A 26,889-nucleotide genomic window follows, 5' to 3' on the forward strand; every position below is an offset into this window, starting at 1 on the left:
AAGGAGTCACCTTCAAGGACTATTAAACCATCCAGGAGCACTTGGCCTTGGCTCTAAGACGGATGCTCTGTTCTGAAACACAGCTCAGGGACTGCTTAGCTTTCTTGCCCTCTGTCTCTCCACATTTCCAATCTGTAAGGGATGTGAAGTTAAGCTGGTATGAGATTGAGAAAGGATAATCATTGGTTGAGTCCAAAAGACCTTCTGAAAAACAGCCACATTTAAAAACTGGCACCCAGCACCAAAATATACTGGGAGTGGCAAGGACAACACAACTCAAGTAACGCGGACTTGATACCTTACACAAAATGGAGAAGGATTGGGATTCTAGGAGGAAAAGAGATGCTTTATTAATCAGATCTTAGGCAAGCAAGGTTTCTAATTACTTTCCATGTCACAGGGGTTCTTATGGAAATTAGTCCATTCAATAAATATTTTCTTGAACACTTACTATGTGCCAGGCACTCTCTTGTTTAGAACCCTTTGAGCATTCCGGCTACCATATGACAGAACCAGAATAGCACCATTTTACAACCCCTAAGGAATGAACAGGTCTAGTCAGTGGTCATCAACAGCTGCTAACATCACAGAGGAAAGGCACTCTGACATTACGTGCCTCCTGATGGCAGGAAACAACTCTAAAAATAAAGTCAAACCTAAATTTGACCAAACCTTTAGACCCAACAACCAATCTACAGGGAAAACAGGGGAGAGATGCACACGTTAAAAAAAACTGTGGGGATGTCATCAGCAAAATCTGGTCTATGGGATAAACAAACCAATTTCTTCAAAACAAATATTCTCACAAAGAACAAATAAGTGACCGACTGGGGGGAAGGAGGTGGTACTTAACACATGGACCTTATTTAAATCCTAATCCAAACTAACCAAATTGTTTCTGCAACAATTAGACATTTGAACGCTGACCCAGTAAGAATTAATTTTGTAAAGGTATGATAATGCAATTATACTTGTTTTTTTAAAGGAGTCTTTACATGGATGGAACTGGAGGGGATTATGCTAAGTGAAGTAAGTCAAGCAGAGAAACACAATTATCATATGGTTTCCTTCATATGTGGAACATAAGCAATAGCACGGAGGACCACGGGGGAAGGGAGGGAAAACTGAAGGGGGGGAAATCAGAGAGGGAGATGAACCAGGAGAGACTATGGACCCCGGGAAACAAACTGAGGGTTTCAGAGGGGAGGGGGATGCAGGGATGGGGTAACCGGGTGATGGGTACTAGGGAGGGCACGTGTGGTGATGAGCACTGGGTGTTATACACAACTAATGAATCATTGAACACTACATCAAAAACTAATGATGTACTATACAGTGGCTAACCGAACATAACAAAAAAAATAATGTATATAAAAATAAAAAAAATAAAGGAGTTTTTAGTTTTTAGGGATTCTTTTTTTTTTTTTAAGACTTTTTAAAAAAAAGACTTCGTTTATTTGACAGAGAGAGACACAGCGAGAGAGGGAACACAAGCAGGGGGAGCGGGAGCGGGAGCAGCAGGCCCCCCGCTGAGCAGGGAGCCCGATGCGGGGCTCGATCCCAGGACCCTGGGATCATGACCTGAGCCGAAGGCAGACGCCTAGTGACTGAGCCACCCAGGCGCCCCTAGTTTTTAGGGATTCTTAATGTTTGAGGAAAACAATGTGATACCCAGAATGTATGCTTCAAATTCTATGGGGGTGGGGGCTCGGGGAAGAAACAAGATTGGCCATGAGTTGAAAATTCCTGAAACTGGGTACAGCTACATGGGGGTTCTTCTATGATGTTCTGTCTACTTCTGGGTATATTGGAACTTTTCAAAAATAACGTTTAATATACTGAGGTGCTTAGATGAAATGCACTTATATGCTGTTTAGAGGTAACTTACTACTATCTCTGCTGGTGGGCAGGCTAGAGATGGCAAGGTAAAGATGAAAATGGATTATTTGGGATCTTAGCCAAAGTGGTTAAAGCAGGAAACTTGCTATGTTTGATCCTTATCTCCTTGATCTTTCACTGATGGAAGATCTGAAGAATAATCAAATCAACAAAATGTGGCACTGACAGGAAGATGTATCAAAGTCCCTGAGTAATTTTACAGCTGGCCTATAGTCTAGTCCTTGAAATAAAGAATAAAATGATAGGCAAAAACATTTGTGTTAATTCAACAATACAAGCCAATTCAATCCTGAGGCTTTAATGCAGGTAGACATTCCTGGACACATTGGTTTAGGGTAAAATGAATCCAAGGGTCTGTCTTTCCACCCAAAGTAGGCTCTTTGGAGTATATATAGCTCCCAAATTACTTGTATGTACAAGTCAGTTAAAGCTGAATACTGCCTTTTAAATTTAATTTAATTTCCTCAATAAAGCTCGGAGTGTTCCTTGCTAATATAATAAAGAGAAAAAAATAGGCTGTGACAAGCCATACAATTTTGGCTGGTAAAGCAGACGGAAATAAATATTCAATTCTTAGCCTGTTTATAGCAATCATGTTTTTTCACTGTGTCTAATGCAGTGATTTAGAATTCGGGGCTGTGCTGGATTGACCTGTACTATTGCTTTTTGTGCTCAACTTGAAAAGTTTGCAGTAATCAAAGTATACCTTAGAGGCATTGAAATAGCCATCTACCATTTTAAAAGATTATATATGACTATACATATATAATCATATACATAGATCAACTTCTATATTTGGTGAGTTTTTGTTTTTTTCTTTATACTTTGTTTCTAGAAATAAAGATGTCTTAATAAATTATTCTGTAAACACATTTAAAAGAAATGTATTAAAACTGCCAAGTCCTTCTGATTATAGATTTTTCTGGGGGCTGGTGAGCTGCTTGGTGAGACTTGCAGGCCGTGCTTAGCACACGTTTCCACATCCACTCCAATGAATGAGGGGAAATTCCTGGATCCTCATCCTTAGCCACTAGTCTTCCCCCTCTCGGGGTAGAGGAAAATGTACCCCTTTATCCCTCTCCGCTCATTCTAATGGACAAAGAGAGAAAGAAAAATGGGGGGAGTATCTGTCTGCCATAAATAAGCACTTGATGGTTTGGATTTAACTGTAAACTCTAAGCTTCTTAAAGGTAAGGGCTGTAGTCTATTCATTTTGTGTGTGTGTGTGTGTGTGTATGTGTGTGTGTGTGTGTGTGTGTGTGTGTGTGTGTGTGTGTACCTCCCACAGACTTCGCACAGAGCCTTATGGAGAGCAAGAATTCAAAACTATTTGCTGAAAGACATAAAATTAATTCAGTAGGAAGGTGAGGCGGGATTTGTCAAATGAGATTCCTGAAGCCAGAGAAATCAGCCAATCTATGCTCTGAGATGATACAAAGTTCCACGGGGCAGGAAGAGAGAGTCTTGGGTCTGGGAGACTGACCACTGGCCGTCAGAAACATAGCTTAAAATAGCAAGTGCATCCTTAAAGGGTGAGTCTTGAGAAGTGATAGAAAACCCTGGAAGTGATAGAAATTCTTTGGAGTCTTGAGGTGCTATAATTTATTTTGAAAATAACAATATGTACATGGTCAAAATTAAAGACAGTACCAAAGGGTGGCTCAATGCCACATCCCACGGAGCATGAGGGTGACGATTTCAGAGAGAAATAGAACACAATAAGTTAAGGAATCCCGGGGCAATATTCTTGTCTCCGTGCGTCAACAAGTGATGGAAACCCTAACATCTCCCATGGTGTTTGCCCCAAAAGATGGTGTGATAAGGGCGCCTGGGTGGCTCAGTCGTTAAGCGTCTGCCTTCGGCTCAGGTCATGATCCCAGGGTCCTGGGATCGAGTCCCACATCGGGCTCCCTGCTCTGCGGGAAGCCTGCTTCTCCCTCTCCCACTCCCCCTGCTTGTGTTCCTGCTCTCGCTGTCTCTCTCTCTGTCAAATAAATAAATAAAATCTTTAAAAAAAAAAAAAAGATGGCGTGATAAAAGAGGGACAGTTTACACCAGCCGATGAGAGAGAGTTCAGCTGAATAAGAATATTTAAATTGAGAGGTGACCAAACTAGAAGGGACGGAAGTACTATTAATGTGTAAGTTGACATTGGAGGAGGTGGATTCCAGTGAGCAAGAGTAGTGGAAAATTAAGAAACTCTATTTCCCCTGCACCTCTGAGTGTAGACAAGGAAAATCGGCAACCCGGAATCACTGCTTTCACTGTTCCTTGAAAATCAGGTTGTTGCTATTTTTTGCCCCTGACATCGCTAATAATCTAGAAAGAAGTTGGGTAGCTCTTTCAGAAAGAGGACTACCTGAGGGTGTCTTATCTCCGCCTCCTGAGGATGTACGTCATTGTCTGAAGCCGGATTAGCAGGTGCTTGAGAACTCAGCCAGCGTGGTGCTGGCATCTAGCATGGCGTGTTTCTGGAACCGCTGGAGCTGGCCGAACGCGGACAAAGGGGCAAAGTTTACAAATGAGGACTTCGTATGGAGAAACGAAGGGAGGAAGTGAACAAGACACGGAGGACTCCAGGCAGGCTCACGCTCAGGGGGGACAAGGACACTGTACATAAGCGTCAGGTTTTAACTTGCCTAAGTCACTAACAGCTACGGACAACTGACACATCCAGAGGACAGCTTGCCCCTTTCTTGTAGAAAAGTGCACAGATATTTTTTTTTTTTTAAAGATTTTATTTATTCATGAGAGAGAGACAGAGAACGAGCAGGGGGAGTGCAGGCAGAGGGAGAAGCAGGTTCCCCGCTGAGCAGGGAGCCCGATGTGGGACTCGATCCCAGGACCCTGAGCTCATGACCTGAGCCAAAGGCAGACGCTTAACTGACTGAGCCACCCAGGCATCTCCAGATGTGTCTTTTTTTTTTTTAAGTTGAAATTTAATACATAAATTCATTAATAACAGATTGTTCTTGGCCATCTCACTCATGGGGGAAGGAGAAATACCCCCGTGGAGATGTGCTACCTCACCGTACAGAAGTGCGGAGCTTCCAGCGAGAGAAAGTGAGGACAGAAGAGTTACACTTGCCTGATCAAAGCACCACATTTAAAAATGTCTTTGAAGGAAGAACACTGGTGACATCAAAGGAACATTCCCTTGCACGGGAAGGGACCTGATAGAAAGTGTTGACTGATACTGACAGGAGCTAACGCCTCTCAGAAGCCAGTATATGCGGATCTTTTGGGAAGACCTAGAACTAGTATGTGGCCCAAGAAGTCCCTTGCCTTTCACAAGGCAGTCACCCAGGCCCCTTTCCTGTAGCAGCGTGGGTACTCGGCACTGGATGTCAAATGAATAACATAAAGAAGCCCTGTTCAAATCAAACCGATTTTCCCCTTGAGAAGTGTTTCCAGTTGCTGGAGTTGCAAGCTTCTGGGAGGAAGACAAGATCTTGCTTGACAGGTGCACAGCAAGCTGGGTAACAAGCCACAGGATTGTTCTGAACCATTTGTAACTTTGTAACGTTTTCCCAGACCCAGGAAGCTCTCTAAGACTCCTTCGATCTCTGCAACTCAGTCTGTCACCAGATTCCAGAAGTTTCTCCTAAGCTATGGAGCCTCAACTCCATTTGATAAGCTACTAGGGTTTGCCGCCCTTTTGTCTCCTTTGGTTTGGGTGTTGACACCCCTGCTCTATTTCACAAGGCCATCCATGTGACTGACTGACGCTGGCATCCACAACCGGATCCACACTGGCCAACCTCAAAGCCTTTCCAGAGCCATCTTCAAAGGCAGAGTTGCCACCGTCATGCCCGCCTGAGGCCACTTCCCCTTCCTGCTACAGCTCCTCTCTCTGGTTTCCCAGGACTCCCAGTGAGGAGGAGGATATAGCCTGTGGGGACATTTCCTTCCTTCTCCTGCCTCCCCGCGGATATTTTGTAAGTCGTTCCACTTGGAAACCTACATAGATCTTACCTCTAGATTTCTGGTCAACTACAGAATCAAAGACGGGCTGGTTCTTTTCCCCCCGAAGCAGAAAACCCTAATACATCAGAAATATCATCGTTCTATTTCATAAGCCCAAGGCCTTCAGCTCCCATTAAGTTCAATTACTGTATATTTCTATTTCTGTGTGATAAGTTACTTCAAATGAAAGCTGGTTAGACACGGAACCACCACCACCACTCCTCAGGGAATATTTGAGTTGTCTAATTTTAGGTGATCTTTCAGGAGGAAAAGGAAAAGGAGTTTACTTAGGGCCAGGGAAGATACTTTCAGCCTCCTGCTACCATTCTTTCTGTAGAAATTTTCCTAACGCTCCATTTGGTTTGGAGTGAGGGTTAAAAGAAATACCGGCTTGATAATCCTGTCATTTCTGCGGCTGATGAGAATTTTCGAAAGGCGCTCACACAGGAGCTGACGAGCACATCTAGAGCCCTATCTCCCTTTCCACAACATGTGAAAAACAATCTTTGACAAACAGTCAACTCCACTGTGCCCATCACATTTCTCAGAAATAAGTTTTGCTTTTAAGTTGATAGGATTTCACGCACACGCAGATTAGTCACAGTTGAAAAGTGTTAATGGGCTTGCTTATACTTTCCAACAAACTTTTAAAATTGAATGTTTGGGTTGCTAATTTTATTTTGTGTTCCTCAGTGCCTTGGCACTGTTTTCCTCTTTCTCCTTTGTGAAGAAGGTTGCAAGATTTCATGAACTCCTTGCCCTGTCCAGATTGAGTGCTCTTTGATAGAGTCCCTTCTACAGCTCCTTCTCCACCAGCTCCTTGTCAGGGTGGGGAAAGCCAGTCACTGGGCAATTCCAGCCCATCCTGTTTGAATCTGTGTTGGTACTTAATGTTTACATTCCAGGCGATGTTCCCTTTTTCCACCTACAGACTCCTTAGGGGGAGCACACTGGTAGGGGAGCCTGCATTTGTAGTCAGAGACACCTGGGTGTAAGTCGTGACCCAGCACATGAGCTCTGGGGCCCCAGGAGGTGTCCCCTGCTCCAAGTCTCCACTTCTTCATCTTGGAAAGGCAATCACACCTCACATCACAGGGCCGGTGTGAGGATCGCTGAGAGTCCACCTATAATGTCAAGCGCTGCTCTGGCTCAGAGCAAGTCCACAATAAATGTCAACTGAAGCCACATGTGGACACAATGAGCCTTGGAAATGTGCCTTTGCTGTAGGAAATCGTGTGTTAAGTATTGTACTGTGTACACCTATTTTATGATTATATATTATGTATGATGTGTTCTAAATGCTAAGCTACTTTGGTATCCACAGGTTCTCTCTAAGATGGAACCCTGCCTGCCTCCACCCAAAATTGGAAAGGCTGGTTTTGCAAAGTATTGAGAATGACTTGTCTGGCTCAAACTGACGTATCTACCTAGTTGGTAGAAGGTCAAGAACAGCAACACAGAAGAGTAATTTGACTTCTGTAGGCTCCCTCAAACTCTCTTGTGCTGACCGTCTTGCCGCTTCCGTTACTACCAGCAGAAGCCTCCTGCCATCACCCACCTGCACCATGGCTGAATTGCAGCCACCAGCAAAAGCCTGGACAAACATCAGCCCCCTTCCAGGACTGATGGACAGTTGTCTTGCTGGCATAAACGTGGCCACCAGGCATGACCTAAACAAAGTGTAATCTCTAGGGCTTCCCCAAAAGACTAACACTGAGCCAACTGCTATTCTTTTAAGTGATTTAAGGGGTAGGAAAATGAAATCATATAGTTCCTGTTCTCCTGGGGAGATTTTAGAAGGCAAACATTAAACCCTCACCCAAGTAACTGCAAAATAATTTAGAAACACCAATGGCTATATTGTAGAGTTAGACGAAATCCCATGAGCATGCAAAGTCTCCTAGAAAGGCTTATTACTAGAAACACACGTGGCAAAGTCCTGTACTTTTGGCCTCTCCTTCTCAGGAACTCCTATCAATTGTATTAAGTCCCACAGAAACATGACCAGCCATTCAACTAAACCCTAAGTTTTCTGCTTCATTTGTCACCAATATCCTATAGACTCCCTAAACCCTTCCCTGTTGGATGTATCTTCTGCTTCACTGGAATATCAACTCAAGTACTTCTAATTTATTTAATTTTTTTAAAAGATTTTATTTATTTATTTGTCAGAAAGAGAGACAGAGAGCAAGCACAAGCAGGGTGAGCAGCAGGCAGAGGGAGAAGCAGGTTTCCTGCGGAGCAAGGAGACAGATGCGGGACTCGATCCCAGGACCTCTGGGATCATGACCTGAGCCGAAGGCAGACGCTTAACCAACTGAGCCACCCAGGCGCCCCTACTCAAGTAATTTTTAAACAAGAGACTTAAATACACATCCATCAGAAGAGCTAAAACAAAAAGTACCAACAACAGCAAATGCCAGTGAGGATGAAAAGAAATTTGATCGCTCACACTCTGCCTGTGGGAATGTGAAAGGGTGCAGCTACTCTGGGGAAGAGTATGGCAGCTCCTTACGACACTGAATGTGCGCTTTCCATGTGACACAGTGAATGCACTCGCCATTTCTACCAGAGAAATGCATTATGCTTATGTAAAAACCTGCACGCAAATGTTGACAGCAGCTTTATATGTAACAGTCCAACACTAGAGAAAAGCCACGTGTTCTCCAGCAGGTGAATGGTTCAGTGTGTTATGTCCACACCATGAAGTATCACACAGCAAAAAGGGGCAAATACTGGTACACACACTAACTTGGATGGATTGCAAGCTCATTATGCAGAGTGAAAAAAGCCAATCTTGGAACAAAGCCTATAGGACTACATTTATATGGCGTTCTTTTTTTTTTTTTAAAGATTTCATTTATTTATTTGAGAGAGAGCATGAGAGGGGAGAGGGTCAGAGGGAGAAGCAGACTCCCCGCTGAACAGGGAGCCCGATGTGGAATTCAATCCCGGGACTCCAGGATCATGACCTGAGGCAAACGCAGTCGCTTAACCAACTGAGCCACCCAGGCGCCCTATATGGCGTTCTTGATATGACAAAATTACAGAGAAAGAAAACAGATTGGTGGTTGCAAGGGTTTGGGGAGGGGCTGGGAGGGAAGGTGGCGGCTCTGGTTATGTATAAAAGGGAGGCATGAGGGATGTTTGTGAAGGAACTGTTCCATACTTGACTGTGGTGGTAAAGTGAATTTATGTAAGCACAGAATTGCATAAAAACCTCCTACACATTATGCCCGTGCAGGATACACCAATGAGCGCTCTGGTAAAATCTGAAAAAGGTCAGTGGATAGTACCAATGTCAATTTCCTGATTCTTGGTATTACACTAAGGTCATACGGGATGTTACCACTGGGGAAACTAGGTGGAGGTATACATTTTCTGTATTATTTTTCCAACTTCATGTGAATGTATAATGATCTCAAAATGAGCATTATTGTGAAAGAGGATTTTTAAGTAGAAAACTTTTTCAAGTCCTTGAGAATGTGATAATGTCTTTATTCTCACAAGGAAATCTAGCTTGGCCAGGCAAAGACATCTATGTCCATAATTCGTTTCTCTCAGACTAGAGTGTGGAAGGCACCATTCTACTCTTTCCCAGGGACCTTATATTCTTTCCAGCCCAAACAGTCTTTGTTTCTAGGAGATGGTTTTATTTATTTGTTCACCAATTTTGACTTTGTTTTCTGTTTATGTTGCAATGGTATCAAAATAATAATAGCATACAGAGCGCAACTCATAATCTGAAACAATGGAGCACACCAAGTGTATCATTAGTGTTTGTAAAACATAATTCGGAAAGACAGTGAATTTATTTATGCCTCTTTTGGGCAAGTCATCTTTTTTTTTTTTAAGATTTATTTATTTTTCAGAGAGAGAGAAAGTGAGAGAGTGCGTGTGCATGAATGGGGGAGGGGCAGAGGGAGAGGGGAGAGAGAATATCAAGCTAACTCCTCACTGAGTGTGGAGCCCTATGTGGGGCTCGATCCTATGACCCTGAGATCATGACGTGAGCTGGAACCAAGAGTCAGAGGCTTAACCAACTGAGCCACCCCAGGCACCCTGGCAAATAATCTTTCAGGGTATGGTACAGAGAGATGTGGAGTTGGTAACATTCCTGTACTTAACAGAAATGAGATCTGAAGCATTTTTTTCCTTTTACGGTAATTGGGAGTGATAACTTATATGCAACCAATATAAAAAAGAAAGAAAAAAACTAAGTGCAAGATATTAATGCTGAACAAAACTACAGCTGGGGGATAAGCACTAGCCAAAACGCTAAATTTAGTAGTATAGAAAATCATCTACTTGGTGACCCATGCTAGCATGCCTATAGATGAGAAGAATCCGATCTACACGTTTAGAGCTTGCCATACACAGTTAGAAAGATGACACTCTGCACATCAAAAAGGCTCAGTATTCTTAAGACTGGTTTCATTAAATTCTGAGAGCCTATTAATATTTATGGTGAGACATTTGTGTGAAAAAGAAAATTCGTTCCACACTATTTAAAGATAATAACCTTGCTGCTCAACAAAAAATGATAATAAATGTAAAATGAGTCATTGGGGTCATTAATTACCAGGATTGTGTCTGGTAGGACTCCCACTTGAAGGAATAAGAAATATTTGGATTATAAACACAAGTTCTCACTAATGTACTTTGCACTGATGTCATTTCCCCAGAGTTATCAATAAATATTGTAGGATGTAATAATTTATCAAATTAATTGATAGGGGACTCTTTAAATTTTTCATAGATATGTCAGAGAAGAAATAATTATAGTAAATTAAAGATGAACATAAAAATAGTTCCCAATTATTCTTCCAAAATTAATAAATTTCAATTTGAAAGAATTTTTTACATAATCTTATAACATGTACCGAGTATATACAATAAGCCAGGCACTGCACTTGGCAGGGAAGGATCAGGAATGAGCTTTGGCCTTTGAGACATTTACAGACTAGGAAGGGAGACAACACCTACACCTAAAGAAGACATGGGTCAGTATTCAATGTCTAATGACTTCTACAACACTGCTTCTATGGGAAAACGACTGAAGATAAATATACTTTTGTTACACAAATGGCTTAATACAGGGACAATCGGTACTGTTTTTCAAAATAACCCCAAATGATTAAAAATGGAGATCATCTGCTTTATTACATTCTCAGTGCCAACCTGGCAGGCACAGCGTGAAAGTGGGTTCTTCCTCCAACACAGGCAGAACTCAAAAATCTCCTGGATACACACAAGTCACCAAAGATAGATTTTCTTGGAGATGTGACCTAAACGCGTCTTTGTCATCTGACAGTTTATTGCACTTATTCCTTTGTTCAAATACGTATTTCAGTAAGCATTTACTAAGCACCAGGAGATGCAGATACAGTGAGAGATGAGGTCTGAACCTCAAGCTCGAGGACCTGCACGTGAATAAATAAGAGTGTGTGCTAAATCCTGCAAAAGAGGTCAACCCAGGGTGCCTGGGGAGCCACAGCACTTATTAGGAGGCAGACTGGATGGCACGTGGTAACTTACTGAATATAAAGTATTGCCTCTCAGCTTGTTCATCACGTGGGGACGGTTTGAATAAACCCTACTTCCTGCCTTTGATAGCAACAAGTAACCTATGATGGCCTGCAGGACTCTGTTGTCACAACTCTTACCCTGGGTCAAGCTCACTTACAGGCGTAGAAGGTTGTCAGTGACAGGCAGAGGGTGAAGCCCAGGGAGTGGAAATACTTCCAGAAAGGGGACCCAATTATTTACATATCCATTTTCCCCAGACACTGTCAATAACGTGGAAACTGGGGAGAACCCAAGATCTGGATCCGTGCTTCTGGAAAGAGCCTTTGTTTGAATCATATAAGGAGTAGGCTCAGCAGGTTTGAAAGATAAAGTACATTCAGTTTTCTAGGAGAGTTCCGAGTGACTAAGGTGCTCCGTGGAGGAGCTGGCCAGGGATGGGCCATCACAGAGGGCAGGCTTATAGACTAGGGCCTAAGCTCAGGCTGGGGAAGCCGGGGAAAGTGGAGTGGGGCTGCTCCAGGGATCCTGGCAGAAAATGGCTCTCTGTGGGAGGAGCTAGATCAGGCCATTTTGGACACAAGAGTCCAGAAGCAGCTCTGACTGCGATCGAGGGAAGGAGACTGTGGACACAACGGACACCAGTGAAGCTGGGTCAATGAGCCACGTAGCTGTCTTCTGGCCAGCACTCACGCAAGGGAAATGGGATCCTGGGGTCTGAGATGTCAAGCCAAAAAATGAAAGTGGAACGGACAGGAAGCAAGAGGCCAGCAAGAGGTCAGGAGGTTTATCATATCTGCCTGCGAACAACAGACAAGCTCGGGTCGAAAGGTCTGCGATTCTTGGATTTGCCACTTCTAAGCCCTTCAGAGGACCCTGGCATGGCCAGAAAGGGCCTTTTGACATGATTTGGCTCTTGACAGCTTTTCTCTCCTGCCCCACATGCTCCCTGTTAATATTAACTGCAGCAATGCCAAAGACTTCTAGCTCTTGGATCACGTCCTGCTACTTCATGCCTAGCTTACATTGTTCTCTCTGCCCAGAAACCTGCCTCTACCACATTGCCTGCCTGGAGAACTCTTCTTCAGACCCAAGCTATGATGTCAGCTACTCTGATGTCACCCACTCTGATCCACCCACAGCCTTAGAGCATTACCACCGCACTTCATACACTGCATGACAACGATCAGACACGGCGGTCATTCACCTCATGTTGGCAGACAGTAGGCCTGCACTGCTTGTCCTATAAGTAAATGAAACGATGTATCCTAAGATGGGCCCAGTTCACCTTTCTGTGGCCAGGCTGCTGACAGGAGTGAAGCAGTCCCCTGCTTGCTGTGGGTCTAGAGTCTTAGTGGAACCACCTCACTGAGGCAGAGGACTGTGAACCACAGAAAGTCCCGATCCTTCGGCATTGGAACCCGCCCTGTGGTGACCCCACACCTTCTGTGCATTTCCATGGCACCTCAGCCTGCACTGAAGTCTGGTCCTACAAAGTGAGGGATGTGCCAGGCCAAGAGACACCCCCAGCAACACCAACCACACATCCTGTTCCAGCATCCAGGGTGCTGGCCCTTCACAGGATGACCTGAGGAGAGAGAGCGGATGGCTGCCTGGCTCTAGGATGGAGACCCTGAACCTGGGACAAGGTGGGTGGGGGTGTAATGGGCTCCAAGGGATTCAGGAATTGTGGAGTGGATGGGGCACTTTTCTGGGGAGACGGTTCATAGCTTTCGTCAGTTTTGCCAAGAGGCCCATGACTATGAAATATGAAGACCCATCATTGCAGAAATGTGCCCGAGTTCCTCACGGCAGCTTTCCTTAGAGAACCAGCTGCTGACTGCAGATCACAGAGGCCTTGGTCATGGTCAAGGCAGATCAGGGAAGGGGCTCAGGTTCCCCCCGAGTGAGGCATGTACAAGCTCCCACACCACCCTGGGAAAGCCTTTTTGAAGATGAATGTTGTGTGTAATTTAAAGAAGTTCCACGGTCTGTGTTTGGGTCAAGATCAAATGCAGCCAGTCAGAGGGAGTTGGTTTTAGGACCTCTGTGTTGACCTTCCTTAAAACAACAAGTCTTCTGAAAAAAAAAAAAAAAAAGGCAAATCTCCAGGGTCTCATTCCTGATGGAGAGTCATGTTTGACCTCGTTCTATCTGGGCTCAGGAAACACGAATAAACAGACAAATCTGGTGCTATGGCTCTTTTACATTTGACTCCCTCTCCCACCCTCCTTTTTTTTGGCACAGGAGCCTGTGTTTTTAAAAGAAAAAAAAATGGCTTTCCATATTAAAGAGGCCAGAAGCACAGGCACACAAAGAGAAAGCAAATCTAAAACTGGAGTGGCTTGTACTAAACTCTGGGGAATTCAAAGTCACTTTTCACCCACATCCTGTAAGGGCAGAAAAAGCACAGGAAAAGGTTTCTACTAAAATGTGTGCATGTTTTTGTTTTTTTTTCTTTTTAAAAGAAAAACATGAATCATTCATATCCACCCAGATATCTGAAGAGCACAGCTGGACATTTTTTTGTTTGTTTGCTTAGTTCCCACTGTTCTTCCCCTGACTTCTGAAAAGATAATTAAAAAAAAAAAAATCCTCACAGTGAACCTTTACGTTTCAACTGTTAAGAGCACATACTTTGTACCCAGACAGGTGTGGGCTCTGCCACTGACTTGCTAAGTAATGCTGGGCAGGTTTCTTAACCTCTTTAAGAGCCTAATTATCCCACCAGTTAAAATGGGAAACGTGAACAGTACGGACCGTCAAATGGATGCTGAGAAAATTAAATGAAATGTATGTTAAAAAAATCATAGGCTGGCGTGACTCACTAAGCATTAAGAATAGGAGCTGTGAGGGCGCCTGGGTGGCTCAGTCGTTAAGCGTCTGCCTTTTGCTCACATTACGATCCCAGGGTCCTGGGATGGAGCCCTGCATCGGGCTCTTTGCTCAGCGGGGAGTCTGCTTCTCCCTCTGCCTGCTCCTCCCCCTGCTTGTGCTCTCTCTGACACATCTTAAAAAAAAAAAAAAAAAAAAGAATAGGAGCTATGGAGTGACATCTCTATCAATGCCAACAACCCTCCTCAATGACACCTTAGTGTATTCTCCTGCACATCGTAACATGTAGAAAGAAAAGACCCATAAATAGTAGGACTGTGTTTCTCAGCAAGGATTTGTTCCCCTTCCCTCTGTGTAATGCGGGTCCTTTGTCCAGGCCCGCACAAGATCCAGAAAGCCAGTCTGGAAGAGACAGCTCATACTTCCCAGGAACCAGGTGCTGTGAGTCCTATCTGCCCTGGCCAGGTTGGATCCCAATGTCTGCCTGCCTTCACTGTGGCCAACTTAGCTGGAAATCTAGATGGTTCTCCCAGGTGCACCTGGGCCACAAAATGCTACTTCTGAGAATTTGCTCATCAAACGATCATCATTCTTCAGAAGCCATCAAGCTCCATTTTCCTCTTTTTCTCCAAGGGAACTTTTACCCACTTTCTGTAAATTCACCATGTCGGAAACATCTCTCCCAGGCTCTGGGTCTTATTATTTGGTTGCTAAGAATGGGAGGCTGGGGGACTCTAACGTCCTCCTTCCTTCTGACAATCTCTGTGGCTAAGTCTGCACATTACGGTCTTTGCTCTAACTGCTGAGACTCATTCCTGATCGCCCAAGATAATTTCAGCAAGTATACCGCTTGCCTCAAGCTTCTGCCTCCACACTGAGTATTCAGGGATCTGCTTATCAATTCTCTGGACTTCTCTCCCCGGGTGGAATCTTACTTGTGTCAAGGTTTGTATATGGCTTTTCTGGCTAATTGGTGCATTACACCTAATTTCTTTTCCCTCCAGGGGAGGATGAAAACAAAAGAAAAAATCCTTGTTTCGCTTTATCAAAGAAAGCAGACTTAAAGCTTTTTTTTTAGTAAAACCCATGGATACTCCAGACAATTCCCTGACCATCCACCAATTCCTTCGAGATCAAGGAAGCATGGATGGGCCCCGGGACTGCAAATGACAGGACTCCATGTGTCCGCTCCGGACATTCATGACCCAGGTTACAAGACCACAGACGCCTGTCCGAAGGCAATCATGGCAATGACACGTCCTTACCCGGCAGTCTCTCTGAAGTGTCTTCATGAGCGCGTTGTATGTTTCTGTGTCAAAATACAACCCTTCGTGCATGTCCTGCAGGAAATCTAAGTCCTTAAACGTGGGGCTGGACTTCTCTCTCTCCTTTCGGGAGGCTCTTCGCTTGTAAGTGGAGCCTTTCAGGTCATACGTGAAGTGCATTCTCATGGAGCGCGGTAAGACGTTGTTCATTACCACAATCCTGATATTAATGCCCCCTGACTGCATGCAATACAGTCCATAAAATTTTGGCAAAAGAGTCCTTGGATTCTGGTTTAAATTCTAAAAGGAGAAAAAGGGAAAAAAAATGTGTCAATTCTCCTATTTTCACAAAAGAAGACTGTTAAGTATGTGTTTTCATCTATGAAATATGAGAATTAAAATTGGAGTGCGATTCTCTTTATTTATGGCCATTACTAAAATATCGCTGTTTCTGATTTGATTCGTAAGTTGGCTCAATGGAACAGTACCTTTATCATTCTCAACCCACAGCTTTAAAAGTGGCTGAACTGAATGGACACAAAATCCCAAATGAGATTCAACCAAAAACAGGCAAAGAATTGATTAGTGCCATGTGTGACTAAGATCTAAGGGAGCTAAAAAGGAAATTAACGGCTGGGGTCTAAGCAATGAGCATTTAAAATTTTAACAGCTCCTGAAAAAATTATCTTCCAAAATGCGCAGACCGATTTACAATCACACTTTGTAAGATTATGTATTTCTCGTCACCCTTCATCCATGATGCGTAGCAACCATCTTTAAAATCTCTGTAAGCGTGACTGGTTAAAAAAAAAAAAAGGAAACTCTTTTAAAAAAAATTGGAATATCGCTGATTAGAGAAATGTAATATGTTGTATGTATCTTTAGCCATTTCAAAGACAATTCTGTGTTAATAGTCTTCGCCTGTTTTTCTGTAGGTTTTTGTTATTTTTGGAGTTCTCAATACACTCCGGATATTTGTCATTTTCCTATTCTCTATGGGGTATTCTCTTTCAGTATGTTACATTTTTTACTATACAAATAAAAAATACATGCCTATTTTTGTTTCACTTTAAAAGTAGGTGAGAGATTAAGAACAGTTTGCTGGAGGCCATTTACATCAGGAAAAGTTTCTCTACTACCCCCGATTCTTCTCCCAATTCCCAACTTTTAACTACTGTCCCCACTTTCTGTCATTCTAGAAATATTCTATGTGCTTACATTAATTTTGTATCTGGTATTTTTTTTTTGCTGTACCGATATATGGCCTTTTGATGTAGTCACATTTACATACTTCTTTCTTGTGCTTTCTTTTTGCTTCCTGTTTAGTGAAGCTTTTTATACCCCAAGGTCCTGAATTTCTTCTCTTCCAAACTTTTCATAGTTTTGGTCATGACATTTGGTTTTTACTCCATATGGAATGATTTTGTGTGTGTGTGTGAAAGATGTGAAATATGGAATTGTTTGAATTCACTGATCTATTTGTCTAGCACTGTACTAATTCTTTAATATATTAATATCTTTAATATTAGTAAAAGTTTATGGGTTTTGGTATATGTTACAGCAGGCTCACTGTTTTAATTCTTTATTAAAAATGTTTGTCTAGTCTTACAGCCCCCCTCCCTTCCACTGTTTGTTTTTTTAAATGCTCTTAAAATGATACTTGTTTTCATTTTCTTTTTGTTTGTTTTGTTTTCACTTTCAAATGAACCAGTTCAGGGAAAAATCTTACAGGCATTTTTTTTTTTTTTTAATTCTTAAACACAGACTTAGTTCACTTTATTTTTCTTGTACAAAGTATGTCGTGGCCACAGTGGGAGCCTGGGTCCTCTGCACAGAGACTCTGGTATGGGGTTCGTTACAAGATGGTCAGCAAATCCCTGACAGGAAGACTCGGTGAATGCAGTCCGTTTCCAGAGTCGGGGTGAGCTAGCTGTAAGTCTTGGGAATGGCATCAGAAGTGGCAATGCAGTCCCTGGCTGAGGTGGGGGGGGCAGTCGTCTCTACCGAACCCGTCAGTAGCTTCTTGGGCACAGCGGCTGAGGCAAGGCCAGTGCCCCTGGGGTCAGGGGTGAGGCACCCCAGCATAGAGCCACAGCGGCTGGTCACCTTGCATGGGACAGCGTGGGGCTTGCTGTTCTTGTTCCCCAACTAGCCTTGCCACACTGGTAGACGGAAAGCTTGTCTGGAATCATGGCCCCAAGGATGGCAGTGGTGACCTCTTTGGATCACTTAACACCCAGACCACCATGTCCATAGTCATCTCTGATGGCAACAAATACCTTGAACCTGGGTCCACTGCCAGCACGGGTCTGCTTTTGCACCAGCATAGTCTTCAAACCTCATCCTTGAGGGATGCCCCCAGGAAAAGTCAATGATCTCAGATTCCTTGATGGGTAGGGAGAAGAAACAGATCTCCTCCAGGAACTTGATCTTCATGTCCTTGACCCGGTGGCCCAGCCTGGTGACAGGCATCCACTCCTCATCTTTGGTCCACACAGAAACCACTGTGGTCTCCCATTCCATGGCCCCTGGGACCCCCAGGCCCACCCACAACATCAGTGCCATCTGACATTTGGTGTTTTCTCGGAGAAGCAGGCTTACTGACATTCTTGATTGGAATTCGACTGGATTTATAACATGATTTGGGAGAACTGAAATCTTTACAATACTGAGTTAGGAATGAAATGTGTCTCATTATGTTGGAAATTTTTTTATGTCCTTCCATAACAATTTGTGGTTTCCTTCATATTGTTCTTAGATATTTGTTTTTTACAGACTCAAGCATTTTAGAGTTCCTATTACAAAAATTCTTTTGGGGTTATTGCTCACACATTATAATACTTACTATAATTTGCTTTCCCTACCAGAATAATAGTCTGCCTTCATTCATTTGTATCTTTATTCCAATAACGTTCGCTGTAAGTTACTGTCCTCATAAACGGGATCTCATTTCCTCCCTGCTAACCTCCTGCTCCAGGTGATCTACATAATGGAATACAATGGATTGTGTAGATGCGTCTTACATCCTGCAAATCTGCTGGACCCTCATTACCTCTAGAAACTGCTATTTAATTTTCTTGAAGTTTTGCTCATTTTTTAAAATTGTATCGTTTACAAGAGAAGAGTGTTTATACTTTTCTATTTTTCATACTCAAAAAGTTATTACTGCTTTTAGAAATTCTTGCAAATATATATCTTGCAAACAATGATGGAGGGTAATCCTTATCTTTTTCCATTATTTCCAATGAAAGGACTCCTGTTCTTCTCCATGAGGTACTATGTAACTCTTTGGAGACTGATCTTCTCCAAGATTTAACATGTAAATCTTGGAGACTGATAAATGCATAATATGTATGTTAATTTATTTGTTTATGTTATAACTTCCCTGCCAATTTATTTATTTATTTATTTTTAAATCGGTCTTCTTTTTTTGTTTTTGTTTTTTTTTTTAAAGATTTTATTTATTTATTTGACAGAGAGAGACACAGCGAGAGCAGGAACACAAGCAGGGGGAGTGGGAGAGGGAGAAGCAGGCTTCCTGCCGAGCAGGGAGCCCGATGCGGGAACACGATCCCAGGACCCCGGGATCATGACCTGAGCCGAAGGCAGACGCTCAACGACTGAGCCATCCAGGCGCCCCTTCCCTGACAATTTAAAGAATTTTAAGCAGGAGAAGATGTTGAATTTTGAATGCCTTTGTTTCTACTCAACATTTATTTGGATTACCACATGATGTTCACATTTTTTCTTGTTAACTGGATGAATTATACTATTTGTTATACTAGCTTACATGATTGGGGTAAACCACTTGTTCAGCTAAATTTTACCATTTAACTTTAATTTCTAATTAGTAGCTGCATATGGCTAATGACTACCCTATTGGACAATGCAGTTCTAGAACAAGAGACTAGTCTACCTAAGCTTAGAACTATACACGTTTAAGATTTACTCACTTAGCAGGTTAGTAAAGTGCAATGAACATTTGATCCCAGTTTCACATTATTTAAAAAAATGTATGAATAGAGTACATCAGGAAGGACACACACCGAATATTAGCAATATGTATCTCTGGGCAAAAAATTAGAGCCAGCTACATTTTTCTTGCTTTGTGGATCTTCTGTTTTCTCTAATATAAAATAGACAATATGCTCTAAAAAAAAATCTCCCAGTTTTGTTCAGGATCAAACCTTGTAAAATCTGTCCATCCTGTCCACCGAGATTTTTACTTCGATTTTGATCCCTATATTTATACGTGTGACTAATCTCCAGCAGATTTGGGAATTAAATACTATTTTTACAGCTGTGTTTCACATATAGCTTAGTGCTCAGTGAATGCTAAGCATTCACATTACGACTCTGTACTGGGAGCCAAGAGCCTGGCAAGGCATTGCTTTCTTTATCCTACACCCAGTCGGATCACAACAACCATCTAAGACAGGTATTTTGCAGCTTTTAAAGACTGAGGAGACTGCAGCTCAGAGCTTATATTGCTTACTCGCGGTCACACCGTTTGCTGATGGCTGAGCTGAGATCTGAACCCAGAACTGTGGGAGTCAACTATCCTCTACTAACAGTTCTACTTGGTAAAATCGAGTCCACAATGGTCGCGGTACAATCCAAATGCAAAACAAAGCTCACCCAAGAGAAAGAAACACGCCACAGGGTGACGGTAAAAAAGCATAGGGGGGAAAAAAAAACTTGTGAAAAGTAATTAAATCTCAAGTAGGAGTTTTAATTACAGACGGTTACTTACCATGTAATAGCCTGGCAGCAGCTTCTGAAGGAATTCAGCTTCCTTATGCTGAACGGTTTTGATGATAAATTCATCATCACTGGTCACAAAAAACAAGGATCCACTGGCTCCGGGGTTGGACAGCTCTATTAGAGGTTCACTGCAGATGGAATACTACAAGAATAAATAAATAAACAATTAAAAATACACCACTAGGTATTTCTCCAAAGGACAGTGCACCCCAATGTTTATAGCAGCAATGTCCACAACAGCCAAACTATGGAAAGAGCCTAGATGTCCATGAACAGATGAATGGATAAAGAAGATGTGGCATATACATACAATGGAATATTACTCAACCACCAATAAGAAGGAAATCTTGCCGTTGCAACATGGATGTGGATGGAACTAGAGGGGATTATGCTAAGTGAAATAAGTCAAGCAGAGAAAGACAATTATCATATGATTTCACTCATACGTGGAATTTAAGAAACGAAACAGAAGAACACAGGGGAAGGGAAGGAAAAATAAAATAAGCCGAAAACAGAGAGGGAGGCAAACCATAAGAGACTCTTAACTCTAGGAAACAAACTGAGGGTTGCTGGAGGGGGATAGGGTAACTAGGTGATGGGCATTGAGGAAGGCACGTGATGGAATGAGCACTGGCTATTATATAAGACTGATGAATCACTACATTATACCTCTGAAACTAATAATACACTATATGTTAATTTAAATGAATTTTAAATAAAAAATTTTTTTAAAAATTAAAAAAATATTCATTGTACATGAAGTTTCCAAGGAGGAAAATTACAGGATTACACATCTAGATCATTCTGAAACAGGAAGTTCTCTGCCATGAGCTTTCAAAGGAGGTTCCAAGTATATACAAAGAGGGCCCTTTGAGATTTCTAAAAATTTAATTGATCCATTTATCCTAATAATTCTATGAGAAACAGAAATGCTTTCCACACACCACCCCCCCACACAGCGTGACATGACAGAATCATCAATCATCACATCTGTCCAATAAAATAATGCAAACAGTGTTGTGGTCTATGGAGCTCTGTTTCCAGAAAGTGTCCATAACAACTGAAGGTATGACTCGCACTGTGTATTTGTCATGTGAACACCAACACCCATTCTCTTCTATTTACTTTCCCAAAAGATGTCATCCATGCATGGTTTCCATAAGGAGATGACTATTAACAGCTGTGGTAGCTCCAGCCCAGATCACTGTCAAAGGCTCCAGACCTGTATGCCTAACTTTTTAATAGATATTTCTATCTGGTTATATCACAAGCACTTCATGTGTACCAACTTCAAAATCAAATTCCTCTCTGGGCTATGGTTAGCCCATATGATGCTTCTGTAGTACCTCCCTAGAAAGAGATGTCTCTTTCTTCCGGCAGATGTAGCTCTGGGTCAGATACAAGGCTGATGAGAAGGGCTGAATTCCAGTCTCTACTCTTTCAGCTTAGCTAGGTATTCTTGGGCAGTGCACACCCTGCACAACCATACATGGTGACTCTAGATCACCTGCCCCTCCCCCAATCTCTATCTTCTCCCTCTTACTCATTTTGTTCCCAAACCAGAAACTCGGGCATCATCCTTGATGCCTTCCATTTCCTCACCTTTCATATCCAGACTATCGATTGTATCTGCTACCTTCATGCCCTCTCTTTTGCTTATACCCTAAGTTTAGGGGTTTCACATTATGCCTTCATTACTATGGGAGACTCCACCTTGCCTCAACTATCCACTCTTGACTTCTTTAATTTTTAAAAAAATTTTTTAAAGATTTTATTTATTTATTTGAGAGAGAGAATGAGACAGAGAGAGAGCATGAGAGGTGGGAGGGTCAGAGGGAGAAGCAGACTCCCTGCTGAGCAGGGCGCCCGATGCGGGACTCGATCCCGGGACTCCAGGATCACGACCTGAGCCGAAGGAAGTCGCTTAACCAACTGAGCCACCCAGGCGCCCTCTACTCTTGACATCTCTCATGCATTTTCCACCAGGAAATCGGAGATCTTTCTAAAATGCAAATCTGATCACATCTTCCCATGCCTTCACATCTTTCAGTGCTTCCTACTGTCTGGTTAGAAGGTAACACCCAGATTTCCTACAAGTGCTGTCACGGCCATGAGTGGCCCAGCTCTACTCTCCAGCCTTCTCCTTTATCACTTCCCTCCTTAAAATCTAGCTCTAGTCACTGACAGCTACTTCTCCTTTTCTCAAATGTGCCACAGACTCTCAACGACTGGGATTCTGCATCTTCCTCTACCCAAACCCACCTCTCTTCTGCCCTCACCAGGCTGGCTACTCCTCATTTGTGTGCTCATTTAACATTAAGAAAACCTCTACTGAGCATCTGTAATGGCCCAGGTGCGCATGAAGCTTGGACCCTAGCAGGAGAAAACAGGCAGTAGGCAAGTGCAAGTACAGAAACTCTACATCGGAACATGAGAAGTGCTATGGAGAAGATGGGGCATGGAAAGGGGTCGGAGGACCAGCAGGGACTGACAGCTGATTTGCCATGAATTTTAAGTAGCGCTGGCCACTGGAAGCCTCTCTGGGAAGGGGGTATTTGAGCAGAGGCTCGTGGTTGTCTGGGGGAAGGGTGTGTCAGGGGGAGGGGAGGGCAAATGCAAAGGGCTTCAGACCTGCGGAGTTCAAGGCACAGCCAGGAGGCCAGTGGCTGGGGCAGAGAGAGTCAGGAGAGCTGAAAGAATGAAGCCAGAAGAGCGGGTGGGCCAGACCACATGGGGCAGCAGACGGTTGACCTTTTCTCTGGGGAGCTGAACGCCAGAGGAAGGTCTGGAGCAGAGACCACTCCTGTCTACCGTGCCGAGAAACCACGTTTGGGGGACACAAGGAAGAGACACGGGGCACAGCGAGGAAAGTGTTATGTGACTTTGGCTTTCAGTGTTTGCTGGATGGAACTTAATCTGGAAAATTCTTCCCGACCCTGGGAGTCTAGATCGTCTGCTTCCTGGCACTGGATGTTCTCATCACGGAAGTTACCACAAAATACTGCAAATGCCTGTTTCTTATTCCGAGTCCCCAGCAGACCGTAGGACTCTGTGAGGGTACCAACCACTTGGCTCGTAGGCAGTGATACGGTGCAGGATCTGTGCCTTGCACACGGCAGGCACTAAATAAATTTTTGTCGAACAAATGGCTGAATGCCACCAAGTGAAGGGCTATAAATCTCACCAGAAATGCCCCCTCCCCCCCCAAAAAAACCCTCAGCAGGGAAGTCAAATTTGGGGTTATGGCGCTCAGTGTTTATCAACTAACAATCCCCACTACTGACCAGAGAAACCACTGACCACTGAGAGCAGAGGAAAAGCTCAGGACCCAGCATGTGAGATCAGACCAGCCCGAGGGGAGTTAGCGAATTGTGTCCTAAAGATGGAAACATCCAGAACATGGCCCAATGCTTTTGTAGCTGGGCTTCTGAAGAGTTAAGTCCCCATCACAGAGGAATCTGAAAGGAGGGGAGTAGGAGGTGGGGGAAGAAGGAGAAGGGAGAAAGAAACTGGGAGAAAAACAATTAAAAGGCAGTCTCTAGATGTCGACTTTAAATTATCTTGCTTTGGCAGCACATGGACAAGGGAACCAAAATTCTCTAAGAAAAGAAAGAAGCAAGTGTGTGCCGCCTTGCTGAAAGCCATGGCCACTTCCGTTTTCCACTTCTCTTTCCTCCAGGCTTGCTTCCTGATGCTTTCGTGCTGAGCAGTGTGAGAGCCTCTGCCATTATGGGTGACTTAGAGATTAGGAAGGAAAACAAAAACAGCCCAAAGACTGCACACAGAATGCCATAAAAGCCCCGCGGAAGCAGAGGGTGCTTTCCTTGCTGTGGATGCAGGATCCGTGTGGAAAGCTCATCACAGCGGGATGGGCATGGGACCTGGAATAACCTTTTTTTTTTTTTTTTAAAGATTTATTTGACCAGAGAGAGAGAGAGGGAGAGCATGAGTGGGGGAGGGGCAGAGGGAGAGAGAGAAACTCAAGCAGACTCCGTGCTGAGCGCAGAGCCCGATGTGGGGCTTGATCCCAGGACCCTGACATCATGACCTGAGCTGAAATCAGGAGTCAGACACTTAACCCACTGCACCACCCAGGCACCCCTGGAACCACCTATTATTAAAAATCATGACTCTATCAGTGGCTGCTTCCGTGACCTGGAGTAAGTACTTTGGCATCCCAGGTCCAAGGAACCTTCATCTCTAAAACAAAGCTAATAATATCTACATGAAAGCAGCTGGAAGTTTTTAAAGTGGATGCTTTCAAAACCCTGGCAAAAGGGACCACTTGGTTACTGCTGTTCCTAGTTCTTACTGCGTCACCGTATGTAGAGGAGCAGGGTGGACACCTTGCAGGTGCAAAAAAGTTGGCCGTGCCTCAGCACGCACAGAGGGTTTCAGCCCAACGCCAACGACCAGAGCGCTACCCAAAGATACACTATGACATTCCTAGTGAGTCACAAAGAACGATGCCTCTTTTGCATAATCACGAATTTGAGACACCTGAAAACAAAGGTGACGACCCTAAGCTCTTACAAAGAGTGAAGGCAGACCCCGCACTCTCTTTAGGAATTCTGATTCTTTGTTTTATGGGTTTTAAATTCCTGGCACAGAACCCTCTTACGGATAGAAGTCGACATTGCAGAAGTCCAATGACAACACAGAATGCAGAAATTAGAGGCTGCAAATAGAGAAATTAGGGGGTGATTCAGGAAGAGCTGTCTACAGAAAACTGGATTCAGACCTGCACATCTGTTTCCAATTAAAGTCTCAAATTCTTCTATAAGCAGTGACATTATATGGGAAGTATTTCATGGGTTACTTGTCAAACAGTCCTATATTAGGTAATTCATAAATTAATATGCATGGAAAAAGAAATTGTTTTGACACTTCCTAACAACCTGGTGGGGGTCACACCCCCAGAGCATCAGTGTGCAGCCCACTGGCATGATGATGCTGACCGGGAACCTCACCGTTAGCACCTGTAAGTCTGCGGTTTCTCACCCTAGAACTTGGTTACCATGCTCTGTGTAAGCAACCTTCTCTGCAGTGTGGCCATGGACGAGCAAATAAAGAGGAGAGGTGGGAACATTTTAATTAGCCTTGACCCACAAGGCCCCACGTGGACGCCTGCGTTTTCTGCACTTTCCTGCAGGTCCTTTCTTTTGTGCGAGCTGTTCCAATGCATCCATTCTCTCCCTTCGATTTCCTGCAGGGCCGCCTGACGATCCCCACTGGAAAGGCCACAAAGTACAACCCAGCTGGGTCCAGCCAAGGCAAATTAACAATGTAAACTTGCTCAGCGTGGTGGAGATCATTCTTCCTGCCATTTCTTCCCCCCTGATAGTGTTAAATATTCACCCCGCTCTCTACTGGTGCCGGTGAGTCTGGAAGGACATCATGTAAATCACCACCCTGGATTCTGGAACACTCGGGCACCTGGGGGAGAAGAAAATCAAGCCAAAGGCTTGCTGCCCAAGCAGAGATGGGGGAAAATGCTCTGGGGGGCCCTTGGCCTTCCCTTGGGAGGCGTTTATTTTGGAACAAATAAGGAAGGAGGTGCAGTCTTGCTGCCATGCTGTGCACATACAAGCACTTGGGTGTGCGGTCTCACAATGCACATTATGCATGTTCCAACACAAAACCTGTTATCAGCAGGCACATGGTGAACCTTCACGGTACTGAGAACGTAAACAGAATAATTCAGGCTCAAATCCAGATGCAAGAGCACAAGACTAAGTAGAAATGCACGCGTATCATGGAGATCCAATATTAAACCTATCTGGAGAGTTACCAATCACCATATAACATTACCTTCTCCCCCTTTTATATCAGTAGATCTTCACATATAAGGGTTTGACGAGCCCATTTAGCAGATGCCAGTATGTACTTCGTGCTTTGGATGGTACTTTTTTTCCTTCACACAGGTTTTTTTTTTTTTTTTTTTAAAGATTTTATTTATTTATTTGACAGAGAGAGACAGTGAGAGCGGGAACACAAGCAGGGGGGGTGGGAGAGGGAGAAGCAGGCTTCCCGCTGAGCAGGGAGCCCGATGTGGGACTCGATCCCAGGACCCTGGGATCATGACCTGAGCCGAAGGCAGACGCTTAAAGACTGAGCCACCCAGGCGCCCTCCTTCACGCAGGTTTTTAAGGGAGGTCTTCTTTGATTCTCCTGTGCTTTATTTGGGATTAACTCTTCCAAAAAATGCTTTGTTGGAGGTGTTTTGACTCCTTTGGCTAGATGCTTCAGAATGGATACCTCACAGTTTGATGGCTGAGGGAGTGTTAGGGTGAGATCATATCTCATGAGAGGTCTGAGACTCCGTGGGCTGGGAGACCAGCTGGTAAATGGAAAAGCACATGGGGGGAGGGCTGCAGGATCCCTGTTCTGGTCTGTGCCCACAACGTGGGTAACCTTGGGTACCTCTCCGCCGCTAGCTTTAGACTGCTCATCCACAATGAATCGTTGGGCTAAAACGTCTGAAGGTTTACCTCGTTCTGGGAAGCATGTCATATCAGGTAAAAAACCCCTTCCTCATCTACCACACTTCAGATCACTGGCTGGAGTTTTCAGATTGAGTGGTTTGGAGGTGAACTTCTAGTTCTGGGCTGGAGGTGTCCCCAGTGGGTGTCTC

General features: G+C 43.8%; 1 protein-coding gene across 9 annotated transcripts in view; it reads right to left on the reverse strand.

Moving 5' to 3' along the window:
* The window catches only part of PIP5K1B (phosphatidylinositol-4-phosphate 5-kinase type 1 beta), a 295,362-nt gene that overhangs the window by 93,394 nt on the left and 175,079 nt on the right, over nt 1–26,889 (reverse strand). For all 9 annotated transcript variants that reach the window (XM_027615116.1, XM_027615109.2, XM_027615110.2 and 6 more), the window contains 2 exons: nt 20,245–20,397; nt 15,492–15,791 (listed from right to left, as the gene is read on the reverse strand). In XM_027615116.1, the coding sequence (XP_027470917.1) occupies nt 15,492–15,791; nt 20,245–20,397 (453 nt within the window). The remainder of the gene's footprint in view (nt 1–15,491; nt 15,792–20,244; nt 20,398–26,889) is intronic.

The sequence above is a fragment of the Zalophus californianus genome, chromosome 13 (assembly GCF_009762305.2).
Source record: "Zalophus californianus isolate mZalCal1 chromosome 13, mZalCal1.pri.v2, whole genome shotgun sequence".
Lineage (NCBI taxonomy): Eukaryota > Metazoa > Chordata > Mammalia > Carnivora > Otariidae > Zalophus > Zalophus californianus.